This window comes from Chelonia mydas, chromosome 1 (assembly GCF_015237465.2).
Source record: "Chelonia mydas isolate rCheMyd1 chromosome 1, rCheMyd1.pri.v2, whole genome shotgun sequence".
In the NCBI taxonomy this organism is placed as follows: Eukaryota; Metazoa; Chordata; order Testudines; family Cheloniidae; genus Chelonia; species Chelonia mydas.
In genome coordinates this window covers 183,474,341-183,496,685 of record NC_057849.1, presented here as the reverse complement: position 1 = coordinate 183,496,685, position 22,345 = coordinate 183,474,341, and the positions used below count along the sequence as shown (strand labels likewise).

Here is a 22,345-nt window from a genome sequence, read left to right as displayed (position 1 = left end):
GTTCAGTGGCAGGTTAGGGAAAGCATTTTCTCTTCCAACAGGAGGCCTTTGTCTAACAGGATTGGTCTAGATACTTTTCAAGACTGATGAAAACAGCATTCTGGAAAGGCAGCTTCACAGTGCGGTGGGTTAGTGACACAGGGAACTGGAAGAGCACTCCCCTGGGTTCTTATTCTCAACTCTGCTACTGACTTGCTGAGTAGCCTTGGACAAGCCTCTTTACCCTTTCCTGCAGCTCCACAGGTCGATAAGGGAAATAACCTCACTTACCTGCCTCACAAGGGAATTGTGCAGCTTATGTGCCAAGATCCCCCGGTGAAAGGTTCTCCAGCCATGCAGTATTTGGATATTGGTGGCTTGTGTCAGATGAGTGGAAAATGTCATCTTTGTGTTGTCTCTAAGGTGCAAGGGAGGAGGCTTGTGTATTCCAGTCTCCCTCCCCTATCCCATCCCCAACCAGATATGACTTGTGCAACAGACCACAACAGACCAGTAATGGAAAAAAGTGTATTAAAATAGTCAAAAGATTACAATAGAAAACATTAAAATCAGTCAAGAAAAATTACAGTATGATTTTAGTATCCAAATCAAAAGAATCTGTCCAAGCAGAGCACAAAGCACAGTTGCTATCCCCGGCTCTCTATACCTTTAACTTTATAGAGTGAGGCCACGCAGTATACACCTGGCTCCCTCCCACAATAATTATACACCCATTTTATAGGTGTTTGTCCTGCTTCCTCCACCCCCAAAACCAGGCAGGATCCTGGTGCGCTATCCTCTTAGTGAGGAGTGGGCTTTACTCCCCCGTTTAGGAAGATACAGGAAGAAGATATGCAGGAATAAGAACCAAAAGCTCCTGTCTCCCTGTCAAAGTCTCTCTAATACTCCATGTTGTGGCTGCTTTGGGGAGGGGCGGGAGACCAGACTGCACAGCATATTCACCCCAGAAGGCAGGAAACTTTATTCAACTTAAATTCCAGTTTTAGAAAGTGCAGAAATACCTTAAAAATAAAAGGGATTGCTTGTGTTTGAGGAGAAGGAGGAGGGAGGCCTTTAAAAAACAGAAAAACAAACCAAAAACAAAAAAACAACCCACACAATGGAATAAAGTCTGAGCAAAGTAGTTTATGATTTAGGGATCTCCATCACTTAGTCCTGCCTCAGACCGGGGGCTGGACTTGATGACTACTTGAGGTCCCTTCCAGCCCAGCATTTCTATGATTCGATGCATTCTGGTGGCCTTTATCATACAATGTGCCAAGACCTAGATGCTGGTATGATGGGAAAATGACTGCAACCCCAGCCATGTCAGATACTTCCCCAGATCTTTGACCACAGATTCATTTTCAAGAGGGAAAAATACTCCTCGAACACCCCGCCCCCCAATACACATAAGAGAAAAATCCTGGTTTTAAAGGTCCTAGACAGATATGAGAATAATGTAAACGCCAAGCAAGGTTTAAAACAGGTTCCGGGGCATTTATGTTCGAGATCATATGGTTCTTCACCCCACCACTTCAACAGTCCGCTCTCTAGGGAAATGAAGCCTTTAAGTTTCATGTACACACACACACACATTTACACAAACAACTCTGGAATATTAAAAGACAAATAAAAAACCTAATTCCAGTTTCTCTAATCATAAACTGAAATGCCAATAGAACTCTGCAAAACACAGAGCACTCCAGGTATAGACTGGGCCTTACGCACCAACAGGGATCACTGTTACTGTGGGAAGGCTCTCAACGTAACAGCTCCTCCAAACACAACCTAAAATACCCTTGTCCTACCCCCTCAACCCTGGGTTATCTGCCCTGGAGAACTGCAGTCAAACACTGACCTACGCATGGAAAGGGGTGGTGGAGATAAGATGTGGAGAAGAATACAGCTGCCAATTCATTCACTAGACACTCGAGTTAGCAAGTAGCAACACCAGCCCTCCGGATGCTGCACCTATATGCTCATTTGGGGGCAGTCTACTAAGGGTTAAAAGGCCTGAGATGTTGAAATAGAATTTTGCTGCTTTGCCAGCTTTTCAGTTCCAGCGAGGAGCAGCAGCAGCATGTTTTCTCAGGGGAAAGACAAGCAAAACAGAAGTGATAGCATCCAAGCCTTGCTCTCAAAAAGGTGCCAGTTCCTGTAGCAGACAGAGCCCAGGCGGCAATCCCAAAGGGTATGTGTCTTTGTCTGCAGTGAGTACAAGGTCAGTTATAGTCGGGAGAAGGAGTTCTCCTGACAAGTAGAAAATTGTATGTGGTACCGACTCTAGTTTCTGTGCTGTGACGTATTATGCCCTGAGCGGTAAAGACAAAATTTATAAAGAATTGGCCATCCTGGATACAATGTAATTCCCATGGAACTCACCTCAGCTCGTTATTTAAGAGTTGCCTCCATTATAAGAGCCCTTGGGACAACACAGCTGTCTTAGGCTTGGTCTACATGTAGGGCATGTCTACAGTATGGGTGCTATAGCGGCACAGCTCCAGTGCCTTAGTGTAGATGCTTCCTACATCGACAGAAGACAAACTGCACCTACGGCGGGAGTTAGGTTGGCTTAACTACAGCATTCAGGGCGATTAATTTTTCACACCTCTGGTCAATGCAGTTAGGTCAATCTAAATCTGAAGTGCAGACCAGGACTTAAAAGTTGGGTCGACCCAGCTATGTCAGTCAGGGATGCGAAAAAACAACACACCCCATCCAACAAAGCTAAGCTGACCTAACCCCCACCGTAGAGACAGCTACATTGACAAATCAATGCTTTCATCGTTGGGGGAGGTGGTGTTTCTACTCCAGCAGAAAAACCCCTTCTATCATTGTAGGCTGTGCTTCCACTACAAGGTCATGCTGGCATAGCTCTGCGGTTGTAGCTCTGCTGGTACAGTCTCCATAGTGTAGACAAGCCCTGAGTAACTGACTGCCATACAGAAAGGGGCGGTGGGGAGAAGAATGCAGCCAATTCATTCAGTTTTACAGCTTTCAAAATGGGCTAATAGGATCAGACCATAACCTGGAATTTTACGATAGCTTCATTCAAAGTATGTCTACACTTTAATCACTACAGTGGCACAGCTGCATCTGCACTGCTGTAGCACTTCAGTATAAACACTAGGTTCGCCCCTCAGCATAGGTCATTCACCTCCCTAAGAAGTGGTAGCTAGGTCAATGGAAGAATTCTGTCTACACCGAGGAGGGTTAGGTCAGCATAGCTACATCTCACAGGGGGGTGGATTTTTCACACCCATGAGAGATGTAGCTATGCCAAGGTAAATTCCCAGTGTAGAGCAGCCCCCAGTTTATATTTCTTTACATGGGAAGGGAAGGGACAGGGAGGTTTTGAGCTGTAACACTTCTACACCAGCTTGGCAGAATTCTATTTTTTATTCTTTATCATTTTGATGGACAATATCCATGCTTATTTTTAAGCATCTTTTTCAATTTTTATCAATTTAAATTTTCAAAGTTGCGCACAATTATGGGTTTTAAGCATTTTTTCAGTTTAAACTTTCACAGTTGTGGGAAATTGAGGGATGAGACAATTATTTAATGACAGTAGATGTTGAGATTTAAAAGGTTAAAGCATTATAACCACAGCACACAAACTGTCAACATCATATGTCAAAATATACAAAGTATATAGCCTTAAATCAAACCAATAAGTTCTCAAGCAGCATTTTTCTTACTTTGCTTACCTCTAAATTTCAATTATCGATAGAAATATTTATGCGTCAGTTTGTGCATGTACAGTGAAATCAACGTTTTGACATTTACCAATAAAAATCTAATCCTTCCAAGCCTAGTCACAAAGTATTAACTGTAGCCTCATCCCCATTTCAGTTTTTACATTTGTTTTACCCTGAAAGGGATTCTGCTTATCCCTGAGCTGTGCTACAAGCCTGCCTTCTCCGACTTAGCACTAGGCATTCATCAGAAGTAGTCCTACACAGCACAAACCTCAGCAGGGCCAGAGATGGACAAGGGCAGCAAACCTGGAGGAATTTTAAAAGCCCTTTAAATTTTGCATTTCCTTTTAACTGACAAAGACCTGGGTTAGTGGCAGGGAATCAAGAGGAAACTGCATGCTCCATTGGCTAAAAGTATAGGGTTAAAACTGATCAGGTCTCTGGTCTGATCTCATTAGCCACAAGGCAATCATGAATTCCTCTGAACTGAGTGAAACTTGAAGACAGCTCACTCAGGACATGACTACACTTGCAGATGTAGAGCACTGGGAGTTAAACCAGCCTTCAGAGACCGCAGCAGGGAAAATGCTGCCATGTGTTCACACTGCCAGATTCAAGCGCAGTGGCGTGGCCACATTAGCAGCTCTTACAATGCCACAAAGAGCAGTGCATTGTGGTAGCTATCCCAACGTGCAAGTGGCTGCAACGTGCTTTTCAAATGGGAGGAGAGGGAATGGAGTATGACAGGAAGTGTGTTGTGTGTATGTGGGGGGAGAGTGGGTTTTGGGGGGGCTGAGAGCATGTCAGCATACTGTCTTGTAAGTTCAGATAGCGGCAGACCCCTTTTCCCCACAACTGCAGCATTCCACAGTAATGATTTGCTTTGTTCCGGACCAGATAAGCATGCCGGCTGTCAGAAACAGAGCTTTGAAAGGGGATATCCACATGCCAGCAGCCGATTCCAAAACAATGAGAAGAGTGGCCACTTGACTTCAGAGGATGATGGGACATTTCCGGAGGCCAATCACAGCACAGTAATGCAACAGCTCGTTCACACTGACACCCAGGCATTTCAGCCAGGACGCAGCAAGCTTTCCGCTTCTTGTGGAGGCGGATTACCAGAAGCGCTCCAGCTGCAGAGTCCAGGCGCTCTACATGCCTTGCCAGTGTGGACGCGTCAGGAGTTAGAGTGCCCAGGGCTGCTTTAATGTGCTCTAACTTGCAAGTGTAGCCAAGCCCTCAGTCAGAATCAATCCACTTCCATTAACACAGGTTACTGTTCCTGATAAACAAGCTTCAAAGTTAAGACAAGTCAAGGGAGAGTAGGTTCTTAATAGTTTCAGTCCCATATTGCATCAAGTCTTTCTGGCTACAGCTTTAAGACAGCCACATCATAGAAGCTGTCTATTCCAGCCATGGAATGTTGGTTATGTTCCCATAAATCCAAAAGCTCAACGTCCTTACTCAGGCTCAGACAAGATCTCAGGTCATGATGCCTGCAATTCACTACACACAAGAGGCAGCTTGTTTCCTTCCAGAAGGACTCAACGAACCTTTGGAAATATAAGCAAGGGAAGAACAAAGAGGATCTAAAACCTTGAAATGAATCTCTCCAGTGTGGGTCCAGCTCACATGCCTTCAACTAGACTAAACAGGTCACAGGGGAGATTCCCAAAGAAGCAAGCTAGCCACAATGTCAGTGATATAGGTGGGGCTGCATGCTTCCTGCGTTATTCAATTTTTCCTGTTTTAGCAGATCACAGGAGATGGGACTTTAGTAAGAGTCAGTGACAGTGGAACCAAGGATGGCCCTGTCCTCTTATAGCAGCAGGCTTGTGATGGTCCCATTCATCACGGTTCTCCCCCTTACTCTAAACTAGCTTCAGGGAAAGACAGTATAGGCAGATTATTGCAAGTAAAGTTTTATCACTTTTCCTTTTCCACAAAGTGCAATGTCATCTCTCTCCAGAAGAGCCCCTGCTTCCTGCTACAAGTGGACAAACGACCCAGCAGGTTTCACTGGAAGCAGGTTGTCTCAGGGAAGGGCACATCAGGATCTTAACTGAAGCAAGTTACCCAGATATGAAGCTTCCTAGATGTCCCCTTTGCTTACTTATGAAAAGTTGGGTTTTATTATCACTGCACAAACCCCACTGGGCCAACACAGTCCCTGTGTTCTAAGGGACTGGCTTTAAGCTCTAACAATACATGGGCTCAATACAGGAGTAACTATATGAAATTCTATGGCCTGTGATATACAGGAGGTCAGACTAGATGAGCTAATAATGGTCCCTTCTGGCCATAAAATCTATTAATCTATGAGCAACATCACCGTTATAGAAATGTAAAGTTCTCACATATTTAAAGGGGTGAAGGGTAGACATTTTAAATGGCTAAATTTACCAGACCCTTTATAGCTTAGCTCTTCCTTCTCCCATGCAGATGGGGAGGGTTTTTCTGAGCAAAGAGATCTAATTGTATAAGTAAGATGAGGTGGCAGTCAATTTGTATAGATTGGAGAAGAGGAAATATCCTACAGAAACTACCTTCCTCATATCCATCCCTTCAAAAAAGGAAAACCCTGTTGAAAAACAATCAGGTAAATCTAGAATCCCCTAGCACCTTCCAGTTTCTCCATTAATGATTGAGACAAAAAATACTTAAAAATTGCCATGTTATGCATTTTCACTTTTTCTCCCCTTATCCTAGATACAAAAAAAGAATATTGGCCATTTATAAGCAGAATTCTTACTGCATCTCAACATGCAACACTGGTCTCACTTCTGTACGATTAAATAGACTATTTACACACAACACATATATATCTCTCTGTATTCACATGCATTGGTCCTAGCCCAGGCATCAAAGGCCACATGTGAGTTCTCTGGGTCACACTTGATTCAAGCCATTCCAGTTTGAATTTTTGTTTTGCTTTGGATATGGTGGGATCTCCTCAGTTCTTCCGAATGTCAGCATAAACTACGGATTCTGACTTGTTAATCTTGTCGCTGTGTCGCCCGCCGGAGTGATCTAATTGCGCATAAATGACTGGGCCCTGAGGACAGAGAGACAAAACACAGAATCAGTGCTTTTAAGAAAGGGCTGCACTTCCCTCTCCCTACTGCAGGGTCTCCTGTGAGAATACAGAGACAGCAAATGCACAGTCTCTGATAGCTAGTGAAATCCCAAAGCAAGTGGACTGAGCCTTCACCTATACAAGAAATCTGGTGTGTCACCTTACTTGCAACCCCAGTGTACCATGCAGCATAGGGGCTCATTTTAACTGGATTGGCCGGCGTGTGAAGAATGCAAGGAAGGATCCACAGTTCTGAAATGTAACAGAGTTTCCTCAACAGACACAGAAAGCTATGATGATACGTAGCTCAGTCAGATGCAAGCTAGGGTTTAATTTTTTAAGCATCATACTGTGCTACAGATTGCCATTAAGTGATAGAGTTCACTTTATGCACTATAACTGCAGACCTTCAAATCCTCAGTACAACTTCCCTTTTGGAACACTGGAAGATCAGTTCCGCAAGTAGAGTGAATGAGTTCTAGCCTGCAGCCACAGTGTGATATGATGTAGTCACTATTCACCAGCTAAGTAAGCAACCGGATCAATCCTATGATAAAGTGACAAGGACCACTTAAATGCTGTAGCTAGTGATGACTCTGTAGTTGGTGCACCTCCCTCAGTACTGACTCAGTGCCTTAGCTTGGTTTTAAAACAGAAGATCTGACCATGGGGGTCATCAAGGCTCCCCTGGCCCTTGAGTAGCAATATCAGGCCTTGTGCAGGTCCTCAAATTGTGTTCCGGCCAAAACATCTCATCTCATTCTCTTGCAGTTTTAAATAGATTTAGTATTCTCCATGACCTAACATGTTCTGTTAAACTACTATCGTGTTCAGATAGCTGCACTTCAGTGATCAATGAGGGAATCCTCATATGTAGTTTGTGGTTCACGCCAAAGAACTCGACAGACACTGCCAAACAATTTTGTTTCAGTGCCCCAGAGAGCAGCAATGCACATGAAGCTTCAGAACAGAGGTACTGAATGCTCTGCTGAAACCCATAGGTTCACCACGAACATCTGTGCTTCCTGAAACACAACCTGCAGGAATGTGAAGTGCAGAGTGGGATGGGGTTGGGACTGGAGTGCTCCATATCCCAAAAGCAGGTATCTGAGAAGCAGGCGAAAGGGTGGGAAATTGATTTCAGCAAAACTACTTCGCTACAGTGCAAGGATATTGCACTTTCTGAGTGAGTTAGATACAAGCAGGGGCGTCATTTCAGAAAATTTAAAGGGGAAGGGAGGGAAGTTGAATCAGCATAAAAACTTTATATGTGATTATATTATAGCCTACAAAGTTGGGGGAGGGGGCAAAAAGTGGAGCAGACACACATTTGGAAAGCCTGGGGCAGCAAGCAAAGGTATGGGGATGAAACTGCCCCCCTTACCAGATAGCAAATGAGGCCCCTGGATACAAGGCTGAGGATGGTACAGTCACCTGAGAAGTGGTCTCAGCACAACAGAGTTTGCACTATCAGAGTGCACCTACGCTACGGAGGCTATACCAGCAGAGCTACGTCACCACAGCTACATAGGTATAACCCTGAAGCGTAGACAAAGCCTAAACCAACTGAAGAGGTTTCTCTGTGTAGGAACACCGCCTCCTGGAATAATGGTGACTTTGTCGACAGAAGCAACAATAGTTGCATCTATACCACAGGCAGGTCAACATAGCTATGTCGGTCAGGGGGTGGATTTTTCACACCTCGACTGACTTAGCTACGTCAACCTCACTTTTAAGCACAGACCAGGCCTCAGTCACACTTCCAGTCCTAATGAGAACTAAGAGGAAGTGACTGACTTTGCCCCACTGGGAAAAAAATTTATGTCACTAAGGCTATGTCTACACTTGCCATTTAAAGGGCAAAAAGTCTCTTTTTTGCGCTAAAACCAAGTGTCTACACTTGTTAATAACTTTTTGTGGTGAAACTCAGAAGTTTTACTGCAAAAAGAAAACCAACTTCATGAGAGGCATACAGCTCTTTCTGCTGTTCTTTTTGCACTGTTGTGAAAGTGAAGACACGTTCTACCTGTGTAAACACCTTTTGGCCTCTGGAGGATGTCCCACAGTTCCAAAAGCGACCACTCTGGCCAGCATCTCCACTGCTCTGACACCAGGTAAAGGGGCATTCGCCCCTCCCCCTGTAAGCCCCAGGAACTTTGAAACTCCCTTTCCCTTTGCTTGTAGATGTGGTGGGGAAAGCAGCCAGACAGCAGGGTTTTTTTTTTTTTTTAAAAAGCTACCAAAGAAACAAGGAAGTAATGGGGCTGCTGGGACATGAAGCAGTGCATCATGGGGCACTGAGCAGGGACCCAGAATGCCTTCCACTCACTCCCCTTTCCCACAAGACCTATCGAGAGAGCCGCACTGTGGGATAGCTGCCCTACAGCGCTGCTCTCATCCGCAATGGAAGCGCTGCTAGTGTAAACACTCTGACACCTGAGGAATTAAGTGAGTACACAAACCAGGGCTTTTCTTTCACCGGTTCCCTATCATTGGTGAAACTTACAGCGCAAAAACTCTGAAAGTGTAGACATACCCAAAAAGTGGTTCTAAAAATCGAGATATTTCCAAGTCTCTACACCAGCACTTATTTCCCTTTCGTCAGTCTGAGTTATTTTCGCAGCTTCCCTGATCTCTCTGGATGAAAGTGGCCTTCACATACCCACTATGGTTCCCTTTCTTTCCTGGAAGGACATGTTTCAAATTTGATTGTGTTGAATCAGACGCCCCTACAATCTACTCTCCAATAGAGTAACTAGAAGCCACGGGTGAGAAAAGTCTGGCCCTCTACTGAGAGAGATGTGCTATCTGAAAGCCAGCTCTTGCGTGCCGCTGCTCAGCAGCTCTTCAACAATACTCTACTTCTCTGTTAAAAGAGGAATTGGAGGTTATAAATTATACCTGGGGGAAATATTTATCAAACTAAGCTAAAAGCCTCCTAGGAAAAAGGGGAGGCACAAGAAAGGTAACAGCGAAAGTAAGGCTGATGCCCTCCAGAGACGCATGGGTACTGGAAAGATATACACATTATTAAACAGGAAACTGGGAGGTGAAGAATTCCAAGGGAAATGGTCTAATGAGGTTTTTAAAATAAAAAGTTGTCTATATACAGCAATTTCATGCATTGGACTGGACAGTAGGCACTGGTGGTCCGTTTATTAACTGTGATGCTACGTCAAGATTCTGTCACTACTTACAGTCAGAATGCAGGGGTGCCTCATGCAAATTAATGCGCCTGTACAGAAAGTGCCAAATGACCCAAGATTTTGTTCTTTAGGAGTGAGAAAAAGCTCCTTTACTCCTCAGACACAATGTGATTGTGAAGCACAAAGGGTTACACGCCAATATACTGTAAAGATATCCCACCTATTCAGATCACTGCCACCTGTCTGATCAGATCGTAAGCTACCAACAGACCTCTCCACCATATGAGAAAGTAGAATCTCTGCAAACACGCCCTGTTCTGAGGAATTTGTACTCTACATATCTGTCTGCTGGGTAACTGATCAAATGTCATGTAGTTATTCCTGAGAAGCAAATGCAATCACACTGGTGAATGCCACTAATGAGACACCTCAGTCTTTTCTTCCATAGCAAAACACTAACCCTGTGGGGGAAGGAGCAGAAAGACTTGCAGAGTTTTCAAAGATTTAAACTAGAGACAATGGTCCTAACCAGAATATAGTCTGGGGCTAAGGATGACCCAGCATGCCTTTTAAGACACCAGATGTAGTCGGGTTACATTGAGCTTCATTACACAAAGTACAGACATGTTTCCAGACACCCTTCTGCAGACCTCTTATAAAATGAGAGGGAATATCTGGCAATTTCCATCTCCTTAGTGGTGCCCTGGTACATATTTGGGAAAACATTTAAAACCATATCTGTGGTTTTAGTCATATCCATGACAAAAACCTATTCAGAAACCTGGTAGGGTGGGAAAGGTTACTTGAATCTATATAGAAAGCTGGTCAATTAACTTTTAACATACACAAATGCCAAAAGGAGTTTTAATGGATGGTTCAATAGTTTTACCTTAAGCCCAGTTGTGGTGGGACTGAAGTTCATTTTGGCTATTCAAGAACAAACATTGCCTCACGCTAACCTGTATATGCATAAATAGGGCATAATTCAAAGCGAACCAGTGAGGAAGTAGACAGGGCTATTATCTCACTAAAAATGTGTCAATGGAGAGCCAGGGAATTAAGGTTACTGGAGCAACAGGAACACTGAAATTAAACATACATAAGGCCTGTGACTCAGACAGCTACAACGACTGCAATGGGGATATGCTCCTAGATTCCTTAAAAAGATGCTAAATAAATGTTCTACAACTTTAAGCTCCAGCTCTAAATTAAGTACTGGACTGAATAACACATTACAGACAAAACAGTTTCTGTAAGTGTCTGATGCACCTGTGTACTGGCTGTTTGTGCATCTTCATGTAGTATTACGTATTAATCATTAGTGAAATACTATTTGGTTTTGATCTGTAGAGCCAAATTAAAAACGTGTCTCAGGGGAGAAGAACTGAGGCTATGTCTACACAAGAGAGCTTACAACAGTGCAGTTGTACAGATGCAGCTGTGCCACTGTAAGATCTCTCGTGTAGCCACTCTATGCTGACAGGAGAGAGCTCTCCCATTGACATAATTAATCCACCCACAACAAGCAATGGTAGTTATGTCAGCAGGACAAGCTCTCCTGCCAACATATCACTGTGCACACTAGCGCTTATGCCAGTGTAATTTATGTCGCTCGGGGGTGGGGTGGGGGGGGTGGAATAGTCACACTCCTGAGCAACATAAATTTTGCAGATATAAGTGGTAGTGTAGACTTAGCCTGAGTGTGTGTGTGAAGTTGCAAGCAAGTTTTAGAGCCAATGCTGCTTCTGCACGACCAGAAAAGAGTTTGCAAACCCAGGATACAGGAGCTCAGTATTCAAAGGTGCTGACTATTCACTGTATTTGGCATAGTTCTGTAACAGAAGGTATTTGCCTTCTAATTTGCCTGCCAAATATGTTGGAATCCAGAGCACCAGGTAGGCTGGAGGATTCCCCCCACATCTTCCCCCATTGATAGAGGTGGGAGGGGGGAGGGGAGAGAGAGCGCGCGTGCGCACGCGCGAGCACTCCATCTATTAGTCCTAGATGATCAGGGATATAATGCCATGCCCCGGGTGTCCCTAAACCTCCAATTACCAGAAGCTGGGACTGGACATCAGGAGATGGATCACTTGAAACTGCCCTGTTCTGTTCATTCCCTCTGAAGCATCTGGCCCTGGCCATTGTCAGAGACAGGATCCTGGGCTAGACTGACCATTGGTATGACCCAATATGGCTATTTCTTATGCTAATGTGGAAGTCATTCAGACAACAGAAAATTTTTGCACTCAAGAATGGATGCTTCTCTCTCTCATCCAAATAATGGTGATGGCAGAATAGCCATAACTAGGAGGATGGAGTGAAGTACTATGAAACAACTAGGAGGAGGAGGAGGGAGTGGGTACTTGAGACAATACATAGTTTGACATGATGGAACACAGATCTGCTGGGAAGGAAAGGACAGTACAGTGAAAGTGAACTTGAGCTATCCAACTGTCTGAACATTTAGAGAACCAGATGCAGAAAACATCTGGATTTCCTGGGTACTGACTGGTAAGGTAGACAGTGGGCTATCCTGAGAGAGCACTTCTACATCGTGAAGTTAGAGTAAGAATTAAACATCCAAAAAAACCAGACAAATGAGGTGCTGTGTACCCACAGCTACCATGTAGATCAATGTAACTGCAGGTGCTCAGCTCCTCTGGAAGTAGGGCCATTCAGATTTGGAAAGTTTTGTATAAGCCCCTAGCCTTTATGGCAACACAGATAATCTTAAAAATGAAGAGTTTAAGCCAATGCACTGAGATCTGCACAAGCCCACAGACAGCCTGACACAATAGCTCTAAGCGGTGTGAACTGTCCCATTCATTTAAAGGGCATCAACCCTTAAGTTTGATAACCACTTAAATGTCAACATTCACTTCAATGTAAATCATTTTAACGAACACATTCGAGCAAATGTGTGTCATTTCTGGAGACAGTGACAAATATTGGGGTAAGAGACGGGGGAACAGCTAGTTGCTGTTAGGTTTGCTGAAATAGATGAGGAAAAAGGGGAATTAAGTTCAAAATCCCCTCTGACCTTCTGAAAGAAACTCATCCCTACTGTAATAATTTTATTAAGATGATGTTAAAATAAAAAGAAAACGGTACAGAGTTTAAGCATAGAAGTTTCTGGTTATCAGGGAATAACGTACAGATTATCAAGGGGTGTGAAGTTCGGTTTAGGATTGGGTAGTGTAAGGAATACATAATCTGCAATATCCCCAATTGGGGGTAAAAAGTTAACGGGTCAAAGTATAGACATTGAGATATGAGGGTATGTTGTTCATATAATGGCTATGTTCAGGTGTGGAGTATAATGAGTGGATACAATGATGAGGATGTACTAAAAGCCTTACTTATCACCCTTAAACCAAACAAAGCCACTTCCCAGAACTTTCTCTACACCTAAAAAGTTCAAGTGTTCCCTACCCAGCTAGCAACACCTCTAGCTTTCCCTTTGGAATGTTAACAATTTCTGTGTCTACACTGCCACTTTCAGCTCTAAAACTTTAGTCATTCAGGGATGTGAAAAAACACCCCCGAACAACAAAAGTTTTAGCGCTGAAAAGCACCAGTATAGATAGCGCTCCCGGCAATAAAGTTACCACCCTCATTTGGGATGGTTATTTTTTAAATCGCCGGGAGAGGTCTCCCCTGGCGATAGTGTGACTACACTGCCCATGTCACAGCACAGCTGCAGCCGTGCTGTAACCTGGGCAGTGTAGACATACTCATAGTTACTGTTATTGTCAATGTGCTGCAAACTTTAAAATGTGGGGGCAGAATATTTTGTTAATTTAATTTATAACATGGAATAGTGTACTAACTGTACTAGAGGGGTGAGGAGGAAGAGGAGAGTCCCACAAGACTGAGGTCTCCAGTGCTTAAATTAGATCTAATATGCCACATGGGACATGGAGCTTTGTAAGACAAGGAATAAGAGCCAGACAAGAGACAGTGGGAAGATAGCAATTTTACAAACTAGAAAGTGACTCTCTGCAGTGATAAACACGTCTGAATATATATATATATATATATATATATATATATATATATATATATATATATATATATATATATATGTAATTAAGTCCAACACCAATACAGAAAGGCACTTCCTGCCGCGAGCTCTTAGACCACAGTAGACAGACTGAAGGAGAGTAAAACTGGTCCTCAGCTCCCTATTTTAGTCTAAGACAGCGGTTCTCAAACTGTGGGTCGTGAACCCCTTTGAATGGGGTCACCAGGGCTGGCTTAGACTTGCTGGGGCCCAGGGCTGAAGCCTGAGCCCCACTGCCCAGGGCCGAAGCCAAAGCTCGAGGGCTTCAGCCCTGGGTGGCAGGGCTCACATAGCAGGTCCCTTGCCTGGGGCTAAAGCCCTTGAGCTTCAGCTTTAGTCCCCCAGCCCAGAGCGGTTGTGCTCAGGCTTTGTCCTCCCCTGCACCCACTGGGGCTCAGGCAGGCTCATGATTCAGTCCCCCCTCCAGGAGTCATGAAGTAATTTTTGTTGTCAAAAGGGGGTCGCAGTACAATGAAGCTTGAGAACCCCTGGTCTAAAGGCTTGTCTATACAGGAAAATTGACTGGAATAGCTATTGCAGAATAGATTTCCCCATGGACACTCTGATTCCAGAATAAACTCATCCACATGGGGAGCTATTCCAGAACAGCTATTGTGCTTTAAATTCACACCTTATCTTATTCTGGAATAAATTTCTTGTGTACAAAAGCCCTGGGGGGGAAAAAACCAAAAAAATCAAGAACACCTTTTAATTAACATGTTGTGAAACACTTAGCACTAGCATAGACATCTTTAAAAAACACACTGGCATTTTTATAGAAGGGTTTGCCTAGATTAAGAGGTCTGAGTTAGCTGCTAACCTTTTCTCTAGTTGTACACACAGATTAGTATCTTTTACCTCCATTTAACTAGTCAAGGTTAAACCTAGAGGAAAGCCTAGACTCACCACAATTGGAAAACATGTTTTCAAATATGTTAAATCCTGTCTACACTAGGTGCTAACCCATTTTAAGCTCCACTTAATGGATTAACTATTGATTTTAAGAATACCTTTTCTCCTAGTCTAGAAAAGCTTTTCTTGCTTCATCTCTCTCAAACTATGCCCCTCCCACCACTTTGCTTACCCCAGCTCAAACCAATAGCCTCATGCTTCCCGCCTACCTCCTTGGTCAGGGCAGCCCAACATTACTATAAATCTGAAATATTTAATTTTGACTCTAGCTGAAAGGAAAGTTTTATCTTCATTCATCTGTTCTTGGAAGCAGTCAAAAAAAAAATCTATTAATCTATTAAACTCCATCCAAAGGGAATACAAAGTGATTTTACAAAATTAAGAAACAGTTCTGAAAACTACAAGTATGCTTCCTTTCCAATCACTTACAAGTCCTCCAGCTAACGCCATGGCTAAAATTCAAAGTCACCAGAAATACAGATCTATTAAACCACCTAATCTTCCTTTTCAGAATGTCACACAGTGGCTTTTCATACATGTAAAATGTAAACGCTATGGGCCAGGGACTTTGCCTTCATTCTGCTCTATGAAGTGCTTAGCATTATTAACATAAAAGATTTCATACAGTACGTTTAGAGTGTTCATACAGATCACTCATTTCAATTATTAGGTCTCATTTCTTCAATCAGCTCCAGTCAGACATCTAGTTATGCATTACGAGGACCTTGTCTACAAGGTACTTGTTTCAGGTTACTTCGGTATAGGTTATATCAGCCATGAGTGTGAATAATCCACACACCTGAGCAACATAAATTACACCAACCTAAGCACCGGTGCAGACAGCACTATCTTGCGGGAGGGCCTCTCCTGTTGATATAGCTACCACCTCTCTCCAATTGGCTTAGAGCATCTTCACCAGAAGTGCCTCAGCAGCGCAGCTGTGCTGCTGCAAGTGCTGTAATGTAGATGTAGCAAGGAGCTCTGAACATTCTTGCCAACTCACACCCATATTATATAGTGTCCCTGTTGGAGAGGTTTCTAGGCTTTCCACTAGAGTTTTCCCAAAGCTCATGAAGGCACTTTTCATTTGCTGTGGGATGATTGTTGAGGTCAGTATCAGATTCTGCCTTCAATTGTTGAGTGGAAAGAAAGAGGTTCAAAGCCCCAGGAGGGTGAAATGAACTGTTAGACGTCCACAAGGTTGAATGAACACACAGGAGCCAAAGGCATCATGCTCACAGGCAGACTGTTACTGTTTCGTGCTTCAATTGCATTGACTCATTCTTTCAAACACAGGCCTATTCACCACTTAGGCTACATCAACACTGCAGCTGGAAGGCGCAACTCTGGAAGACGTATGTGCTAGCCCTGCTTGAGCTGACACACTAAAAAGGCAGCGTGGCTGCAACAGTGCGGGCAGCAGCTCGGCTAGCTGCAAGAGTACAACCCTGGCCAAGATCCTAGGTACTTACTCAAACAGCTACCCCAAGCCGTTGCCCATGCCACCATGGGCTCGTTGCTATTTTTAGAGCACTATCTTAAGCAGAGTTAGCACATATACATCTACCTGAACTGGGAATTACACCTCCCAGCTACTGTGTAGACAGAGTCTTAGGGTGCATCTGCACTAGGAAAAAGAGGTGTGTTCTTACCTCATGTTAGTTAACATGGGCTAACTGACATGAGGTAAAATGCTAGTGAAGATAAGGTAGTTTTGTAGTTTTCACATGTAAGAAGATCTTTATTTCAATCTGGGGGGGCACAGATCAGCACTCACATCACACTCCCTATCAGTACCTGGTCCAAGCCAGGGAAGTTAACGATCCAACCAGCAGACCAAATTCAGGGATGAATCCTGGTCACGTGTCACCTTAGCACACACAGAGACTATGACCTCCTCAACCTGCTAACAGAAGCCAAGGCAGCAAACTGCCGGGTCTTCACTAGAGTTTTACCTCATGTCAGGTACCACGTTAACTAACACGAGGTAAGAACAAGTCTCTTTCCCATAGAGAGGACAAGGCCAAAGGGGATATATACCTCATTGTCAGTTCATTAACTGCTAGGTTGAATGCCTGCTTTTTGGAAATGCTAAAGCTACTAAGTATAGTTCACAAACCCCAACTACAGCTTTACATCCAATCCCATACAGAGCAGATCCCTTTTCCTTCCAGCTGCCTGAGTACATGGAACAACACAGCCAGCTAATTCACCTCTCCCACCCCACCTTCATCCACTCCACAGCATGGATCCACCTCTCCCACACCCTGGGAGGTCTGTGCATTGGAGAGTACTGAAATTTACCTGGTGCAATCTGGCGGGCACGTGGTTTACCAAACCCTCTGTGTCGGAGGGTGACTTCCGTGGAGCCTGCTTAACCGGCGACATCAAGCTCTCAGAGGTACTGCAGCTGACGAGGCGGCAGAGCAGAATTTGCAGGACAACATTCAAGAGATACAAACAAAAAACAGGAACAAAAACAAAAGCGAGTGATGGCAGGATGAAGTGGCAGGCTATGCCAAAGTAAAAGTGATCACAATGGGTATTGGAACCAGTTCACACATTCTCCCTGCCTACCCAGTCACTTGTATACTTGTCCTCATACATATCACAGCTATTCTCCTCTACCCAATAAAGCCAGATTAAGCCATAAGAACCTGGGAATGTACTTGCTTGTCCTACATATGAGGCATCAGAGAACATCCAGGTGTGAATACAAACTACTTTCTAACTGCGCATAGGCTAAATAACCCCCTCCCCAGCCCAGATAAGTGAGGACTTCACCATTACTACATCTAGTGACAAGAGTGGCAGGAGCCACCAGCTCTTCCATGCTACGTAGATGGCTGCCATATGTCTCCTGGCTAATTCTTTTGTATTTGACTTGTCTGGGGTTCCAGACTAATTCAATCTCTTGTTCTCTGGATGCCAGTTCCTGTAGTAGCTATCATAGTAGCCACAATTGACAGACTGGCTAGGTCGTAATTCCAGGCCCTTATACTTCTAACAGGACAGATCAAAGACATTTCACTTAGAAACTCTGGGAACAGTTTTGGGGAGGAGGCGGACAGCTCTAAAGTTAGTTCAGTTAGGTTTGCTTTTCCACCTGCTCCTTTCAATCTCCATAGAAGAGACTGGGGAGAGAAGGTAGAAGGAAACCTCCACATATCTGGGATGGACCTGAGATTAAGGAAACCAAAATGAGCAATGGTCCTCTAATATTTCATTAGGTAACCCCTGGTCCCAGGAGCAGCCTATTCCTCTGAACACTGGCCTCATCTTTCTCCTCTTACCCAAGGATACACTACAGAAACATGCCACTTCTTCCTATACACAAAACAAATATATGAACTCCCTTTAACACCACTCTTCTGCCCACTAATTAACTCCCCTCTCCCCCATAATGCCCAACCTCTTACACAAACAACACATGCAGCAAATACAAACACATGAATAATGACAATGACATTGAGCAGAATGCAACTCCTCATAGGCCAACCTTTTTGTTATCCAAAGGGTTAATCAAACCTTTAGAGAGCCAGCATCTCAGACATGTGACAGTAAAAAGGGGAATACTGGGAAAGGGGACCTGGAGACCCAGCAGTGAGGAGCTTCTACTCTGGCTGAAACTGACTGAGAGCAGCCCTTTAAGTGGCTAAAATGTGTTACAGTGAATTTCTGGGGTTGACTGAGTATTTCTACACGTCTGTATTGTACCTAAAGGTCACAATGCAATTTTAAGAAGTTTGTGCACCTAGAGATCATGCAAAAAGAACAGGAGTACTTGTGGCACCTTAGAGACTAACAAATTTATTTGAGCATAAGCTTTTGTGAGCTACAACCCACTTCACTGGATGCATAGAATGGAACCTATAGTAAGAATATATATATATACACACACACACACACATTACACACATACAGAGAACATGAAAAGGTGGAAGTAGCCATACCAACTGTAAGAGGCTAATTAATTAAGATGAGCTATTATCAGCAGGAGAAAAAAAAACTTTTGTAGTGATAATCAAGATGGCCCATTTAGACAGTTGACAAGAAGATGTGAGGATACTTAACATGGGGAAACAGATTCAATATGTATAACAAACCAGCCACTCCCAGTCTCTATTCAAACCCAAGTTAATGGTATCTAGTTTGCATATTAATTCAAGCTCAGCAGTTTCTCACTGGAGTCTGGTTTTGAAGCTTTTCTGTTGCAAAATTGCCACCTTTAAGTCTGTTACTGAGTGACCAGAGAGGTTGAAGTGTTCCCCTACCGGTTTTTGAACGTTATGATTCCTGAGGTCAGATTTGTGTCCATTTATTCTTTTGCATAGAGATTGTCCAGTTTGGCCAATGTACACGGCAGAGAGGCATTGCTGGCTCCAACGAAATACTGCTAAGCTTGAGTTAATATGCAAACTAAATACCATTAACTTGGGTTTGAATAGAGACTGGGAGTGGCTGGGTCATTACACATATTGAATCTATTTCCCCATGTTAAGTATCCTCACACCTTCTTGTCAACTGTCTAAATGGGCCATCTTGATTATCACTACAAAAGTTTTTTTCTCCTGCTGATACTAGCTCATCTTAATTAATTAGCCTCTTACAGTTGGTATGGCTACTTCCACCTTTTCATGTTCTCTGTATATATATCTTCTTACTATATGTTCCATTCTATACATCCGATGAAGTGGGCTGTAGACCACAAAAGCTTATTCGCAAATAAGTGTGTCAGTCTCTATGGTGCCACAAGTGCTCCTGTTCTTTTTGCGGATACAGACTAACACGGCTGCTACTCTGAAACTAGAGATCATGGTGATGGGTACTTTAGAAATCCATCATTATTGTCGCAAAGAGGAATAGGCACCAGTAATATAGAAGTTTTATTCTCACAGGGAATAACTCTGAATGGTCTAATGTTCTAGTCCACTGGTGAGTCCACGACTAGAAGAGACTGAGGTACACTGTTTGGGATAAGTAGCATCCCCACCCCAATTAGACAGAAGATAATGAAACCCAAGCACCCAATGAAATCCCCTTGCCAACAGTCTGTAACAGGACAATCCAGCACAAGTCACAATGGAGTTATGTTAGCACAGAGCTAGCTGGTTAGTCAGCGAGGGAAGAGGAAATGTGTACACATACACACAGCTATTAACAGCAACCACCAATGTGATTAGTTACCATGGTGTCTAGTGGGACTGGAAGAGGAGACCCAGCCCTGTTACATTCCCAATCTGGCGTCTATATCAGGATCTCTGTAAGGAGAGGAAGATAAGCAGGATCCGATCCCAGCACATCAAGGCACAAAGGAAAAAAAACCAAAGTCAGAAGAAGAATGGAGGTTTTGGCACTGCCATGCAGGGGTTCCCACCACCACCCAAATGCCCCCTCCCCACCTGAGCTCAAGACAGAACCATTATCCCAATCTGTGCATTACACTGCCACAAATTGGGGTAGTTTCATTTAAAAATTAGTCCATGAGCCTTTGGTAGTGATATTAATAGCAATCACAGCACATCTGGCCCTCCCCTTAACCAACACATGCAGGGCTGGTATGGTCAGTGAAAGCAGTATTAAGTTAAAAGATGACTTTGCTGGAAGGCAACCTATAATAGTTAAATCTATTCGAATTTACAATGCACAAATATTACTGACCCAACCCTGGCACCTGCACTGCCATCCTTCACCTGGAAAACACTAGAGTGGAACAACCTGAAGCAAGGCATTTGAATCCTGATATAAGCACCTTTGATGAGTATCAGTGCATGCTTCCTTTAGTTATGGGGAAAACACATACAGCAAGGAAGCCAGGCTTTCCACACTGAACTCTGAGCACACACAGCTGATTTCACTTCACTCAGTCTTACCATTAGACTCTAATGAACCCATTTTCTCCAAGGTCTCCAGCTGGGAATAGGGTGGGGTGGGGAAGAGTTCTTTAGACACTGTCACCGTTCAAATTAATTGCACCTCTGACCCCGATGGTCTCCTTGAGGGCACGCAACTTAGGTCTCAGGCCTGTAGCTGCTGCCTTTGTCAGAGCAGAATCCCATGAGTCTCTCACTACAGACTGGAGTCCTTGGCTGCAAACTCCTACAAGTCACTGTGATCACCTCAGTAGGTCTGACTTCAGTTCAGCACCTGATGTTCTGTTCTCTCAGGGGCAGTGTTAGGGTTATCCAGTGACCAGCCAGCTTTCAGAAAGCAACTTACTATCTATTTAGAACAAAAGTATTCGAGATAAAAAAAATCTTAAACAACTCACATACATACCTAACTCAGTAGGTGGTCACCCATCTTCCTCACGGGAGGCCAACCCTGGGAGGTCTAATACACTTCAGGTCCTCCTGCAGGGCCTGTTTGTTGGCCACAGTGTCATGCCAGTCAGTTCCCAGATAGGGTCTCTCACCACAGGCCAGAGCTGTTATTTTATATAGCTTCAAGTCCTTTGTCTGCTAAGGCCTACGTGCAGTTGTTTGGGGTGTAAACCCATCAGCATGAACACTGTATGCCCCAAACAAGTTAGCTGTGTGACTTCCTCCCTCTGGAGACTAAGCCACAGAGTTAACTCTAAGGTTAAGATACAGACAACCTTTCCAGGACTGCACTGGGCCTTTGCAGACAGACTAGGCAATTCCAGAAACATGATCCAGTTTGTACTGCTTTTCACCATTCACCCAGGGGTCCCTCTGAAGTGGCCTCCCTCCCAGTAGAGCTGGATCGCTATCTAGGCCTGATCCCCAGATTCTGAGCCCACTGCATCCCTGTTAGGCTAATGAATATGCAAACAGCCTCCATTTTCCAGCTGCGGTCCCCAGACCTGCTCTCCTAATTTGGGTTGCAACCTCAGCATAGTTCATAGCCTCTTTTCAACACCCTGGAACTTTTTCCTATACACTTCAAGTGTCCGTTTAAACTTCAGCAGTAACACATGCTTATATTGCTCATAGTTTCTATAGTCCTCTCTGGCCACATGGATGAAAGCTTTAAGGTCTTCCCTGTCAGTAGTGAAGCCAGACACTACCATATCCTCACACCCACCCTGTTCAATTCACAACTCATTTCAAAAGCATTTAAAAATACACCTATTCCTAAAGCAAGGGAACAATTTGGAGTCTATGCCTTCAGGGGAACCAAATATACAGGATCTGTCTCCACCTCCTGTGTCAGGGGGTGCTCAGCACTTTCTCTCCAATTCAAGCTTCAGCTGGCTCTCCTTTTCTCTTTCCTACTACTGCTTATCCCTCTCTCCTTGCTCACACTGGTGCTGTTTGTCTTTGTGCTGGTGCTGCTGTTCCTGGTCCCCGGTCCACAAGTCTCTGGGTTTCCAAGTGCAGCCTGCCTCTAGCAAGCTGCAGTTTTTTCGCTTCAAACTGCAAGCTGTTCCACATCGACCGCTGAAGTACTGAATTCAGTCTGGATGAAGCACAGTTGCTGCCTGTGATCCTCCTCTTCTCCA

General features: G+C 44.0%; 1 protein-coding gene across 2 annotated transcripts in view; it reads right to left on the bottom strand.

Annotated features, from left to right (window-relative positions):
• Window positions 1-493: 493 nt before the first annotated feature.
• The window catches only part of MPZL1 (myelin protein zero like 1), a 61,984-nt gene continuing 40,132 nt past the window's right edge, over window positions 494-22,345 (bottom strand). For both annotated transcript variants that reach the window (XM_037906762.2, XM_027820015.3), the window contains exons 5-6: window positions 17,185-17,290; window positions 494-6,738 (exon numbers count right to left, since the gene is read on the bottom strand). In XM_037906762.2, the coding sequence (XP_037762690.2) occupies window positions 6,637-6,738; window positions 17,185-17,290 (208 nt within the window). In that variant the 3' untranslated portion in view covers window positions 494-6,636. The remainder of the gene's footprint in view (window positions 6,739-17,184; window positions 17,291-22,345) is intronic.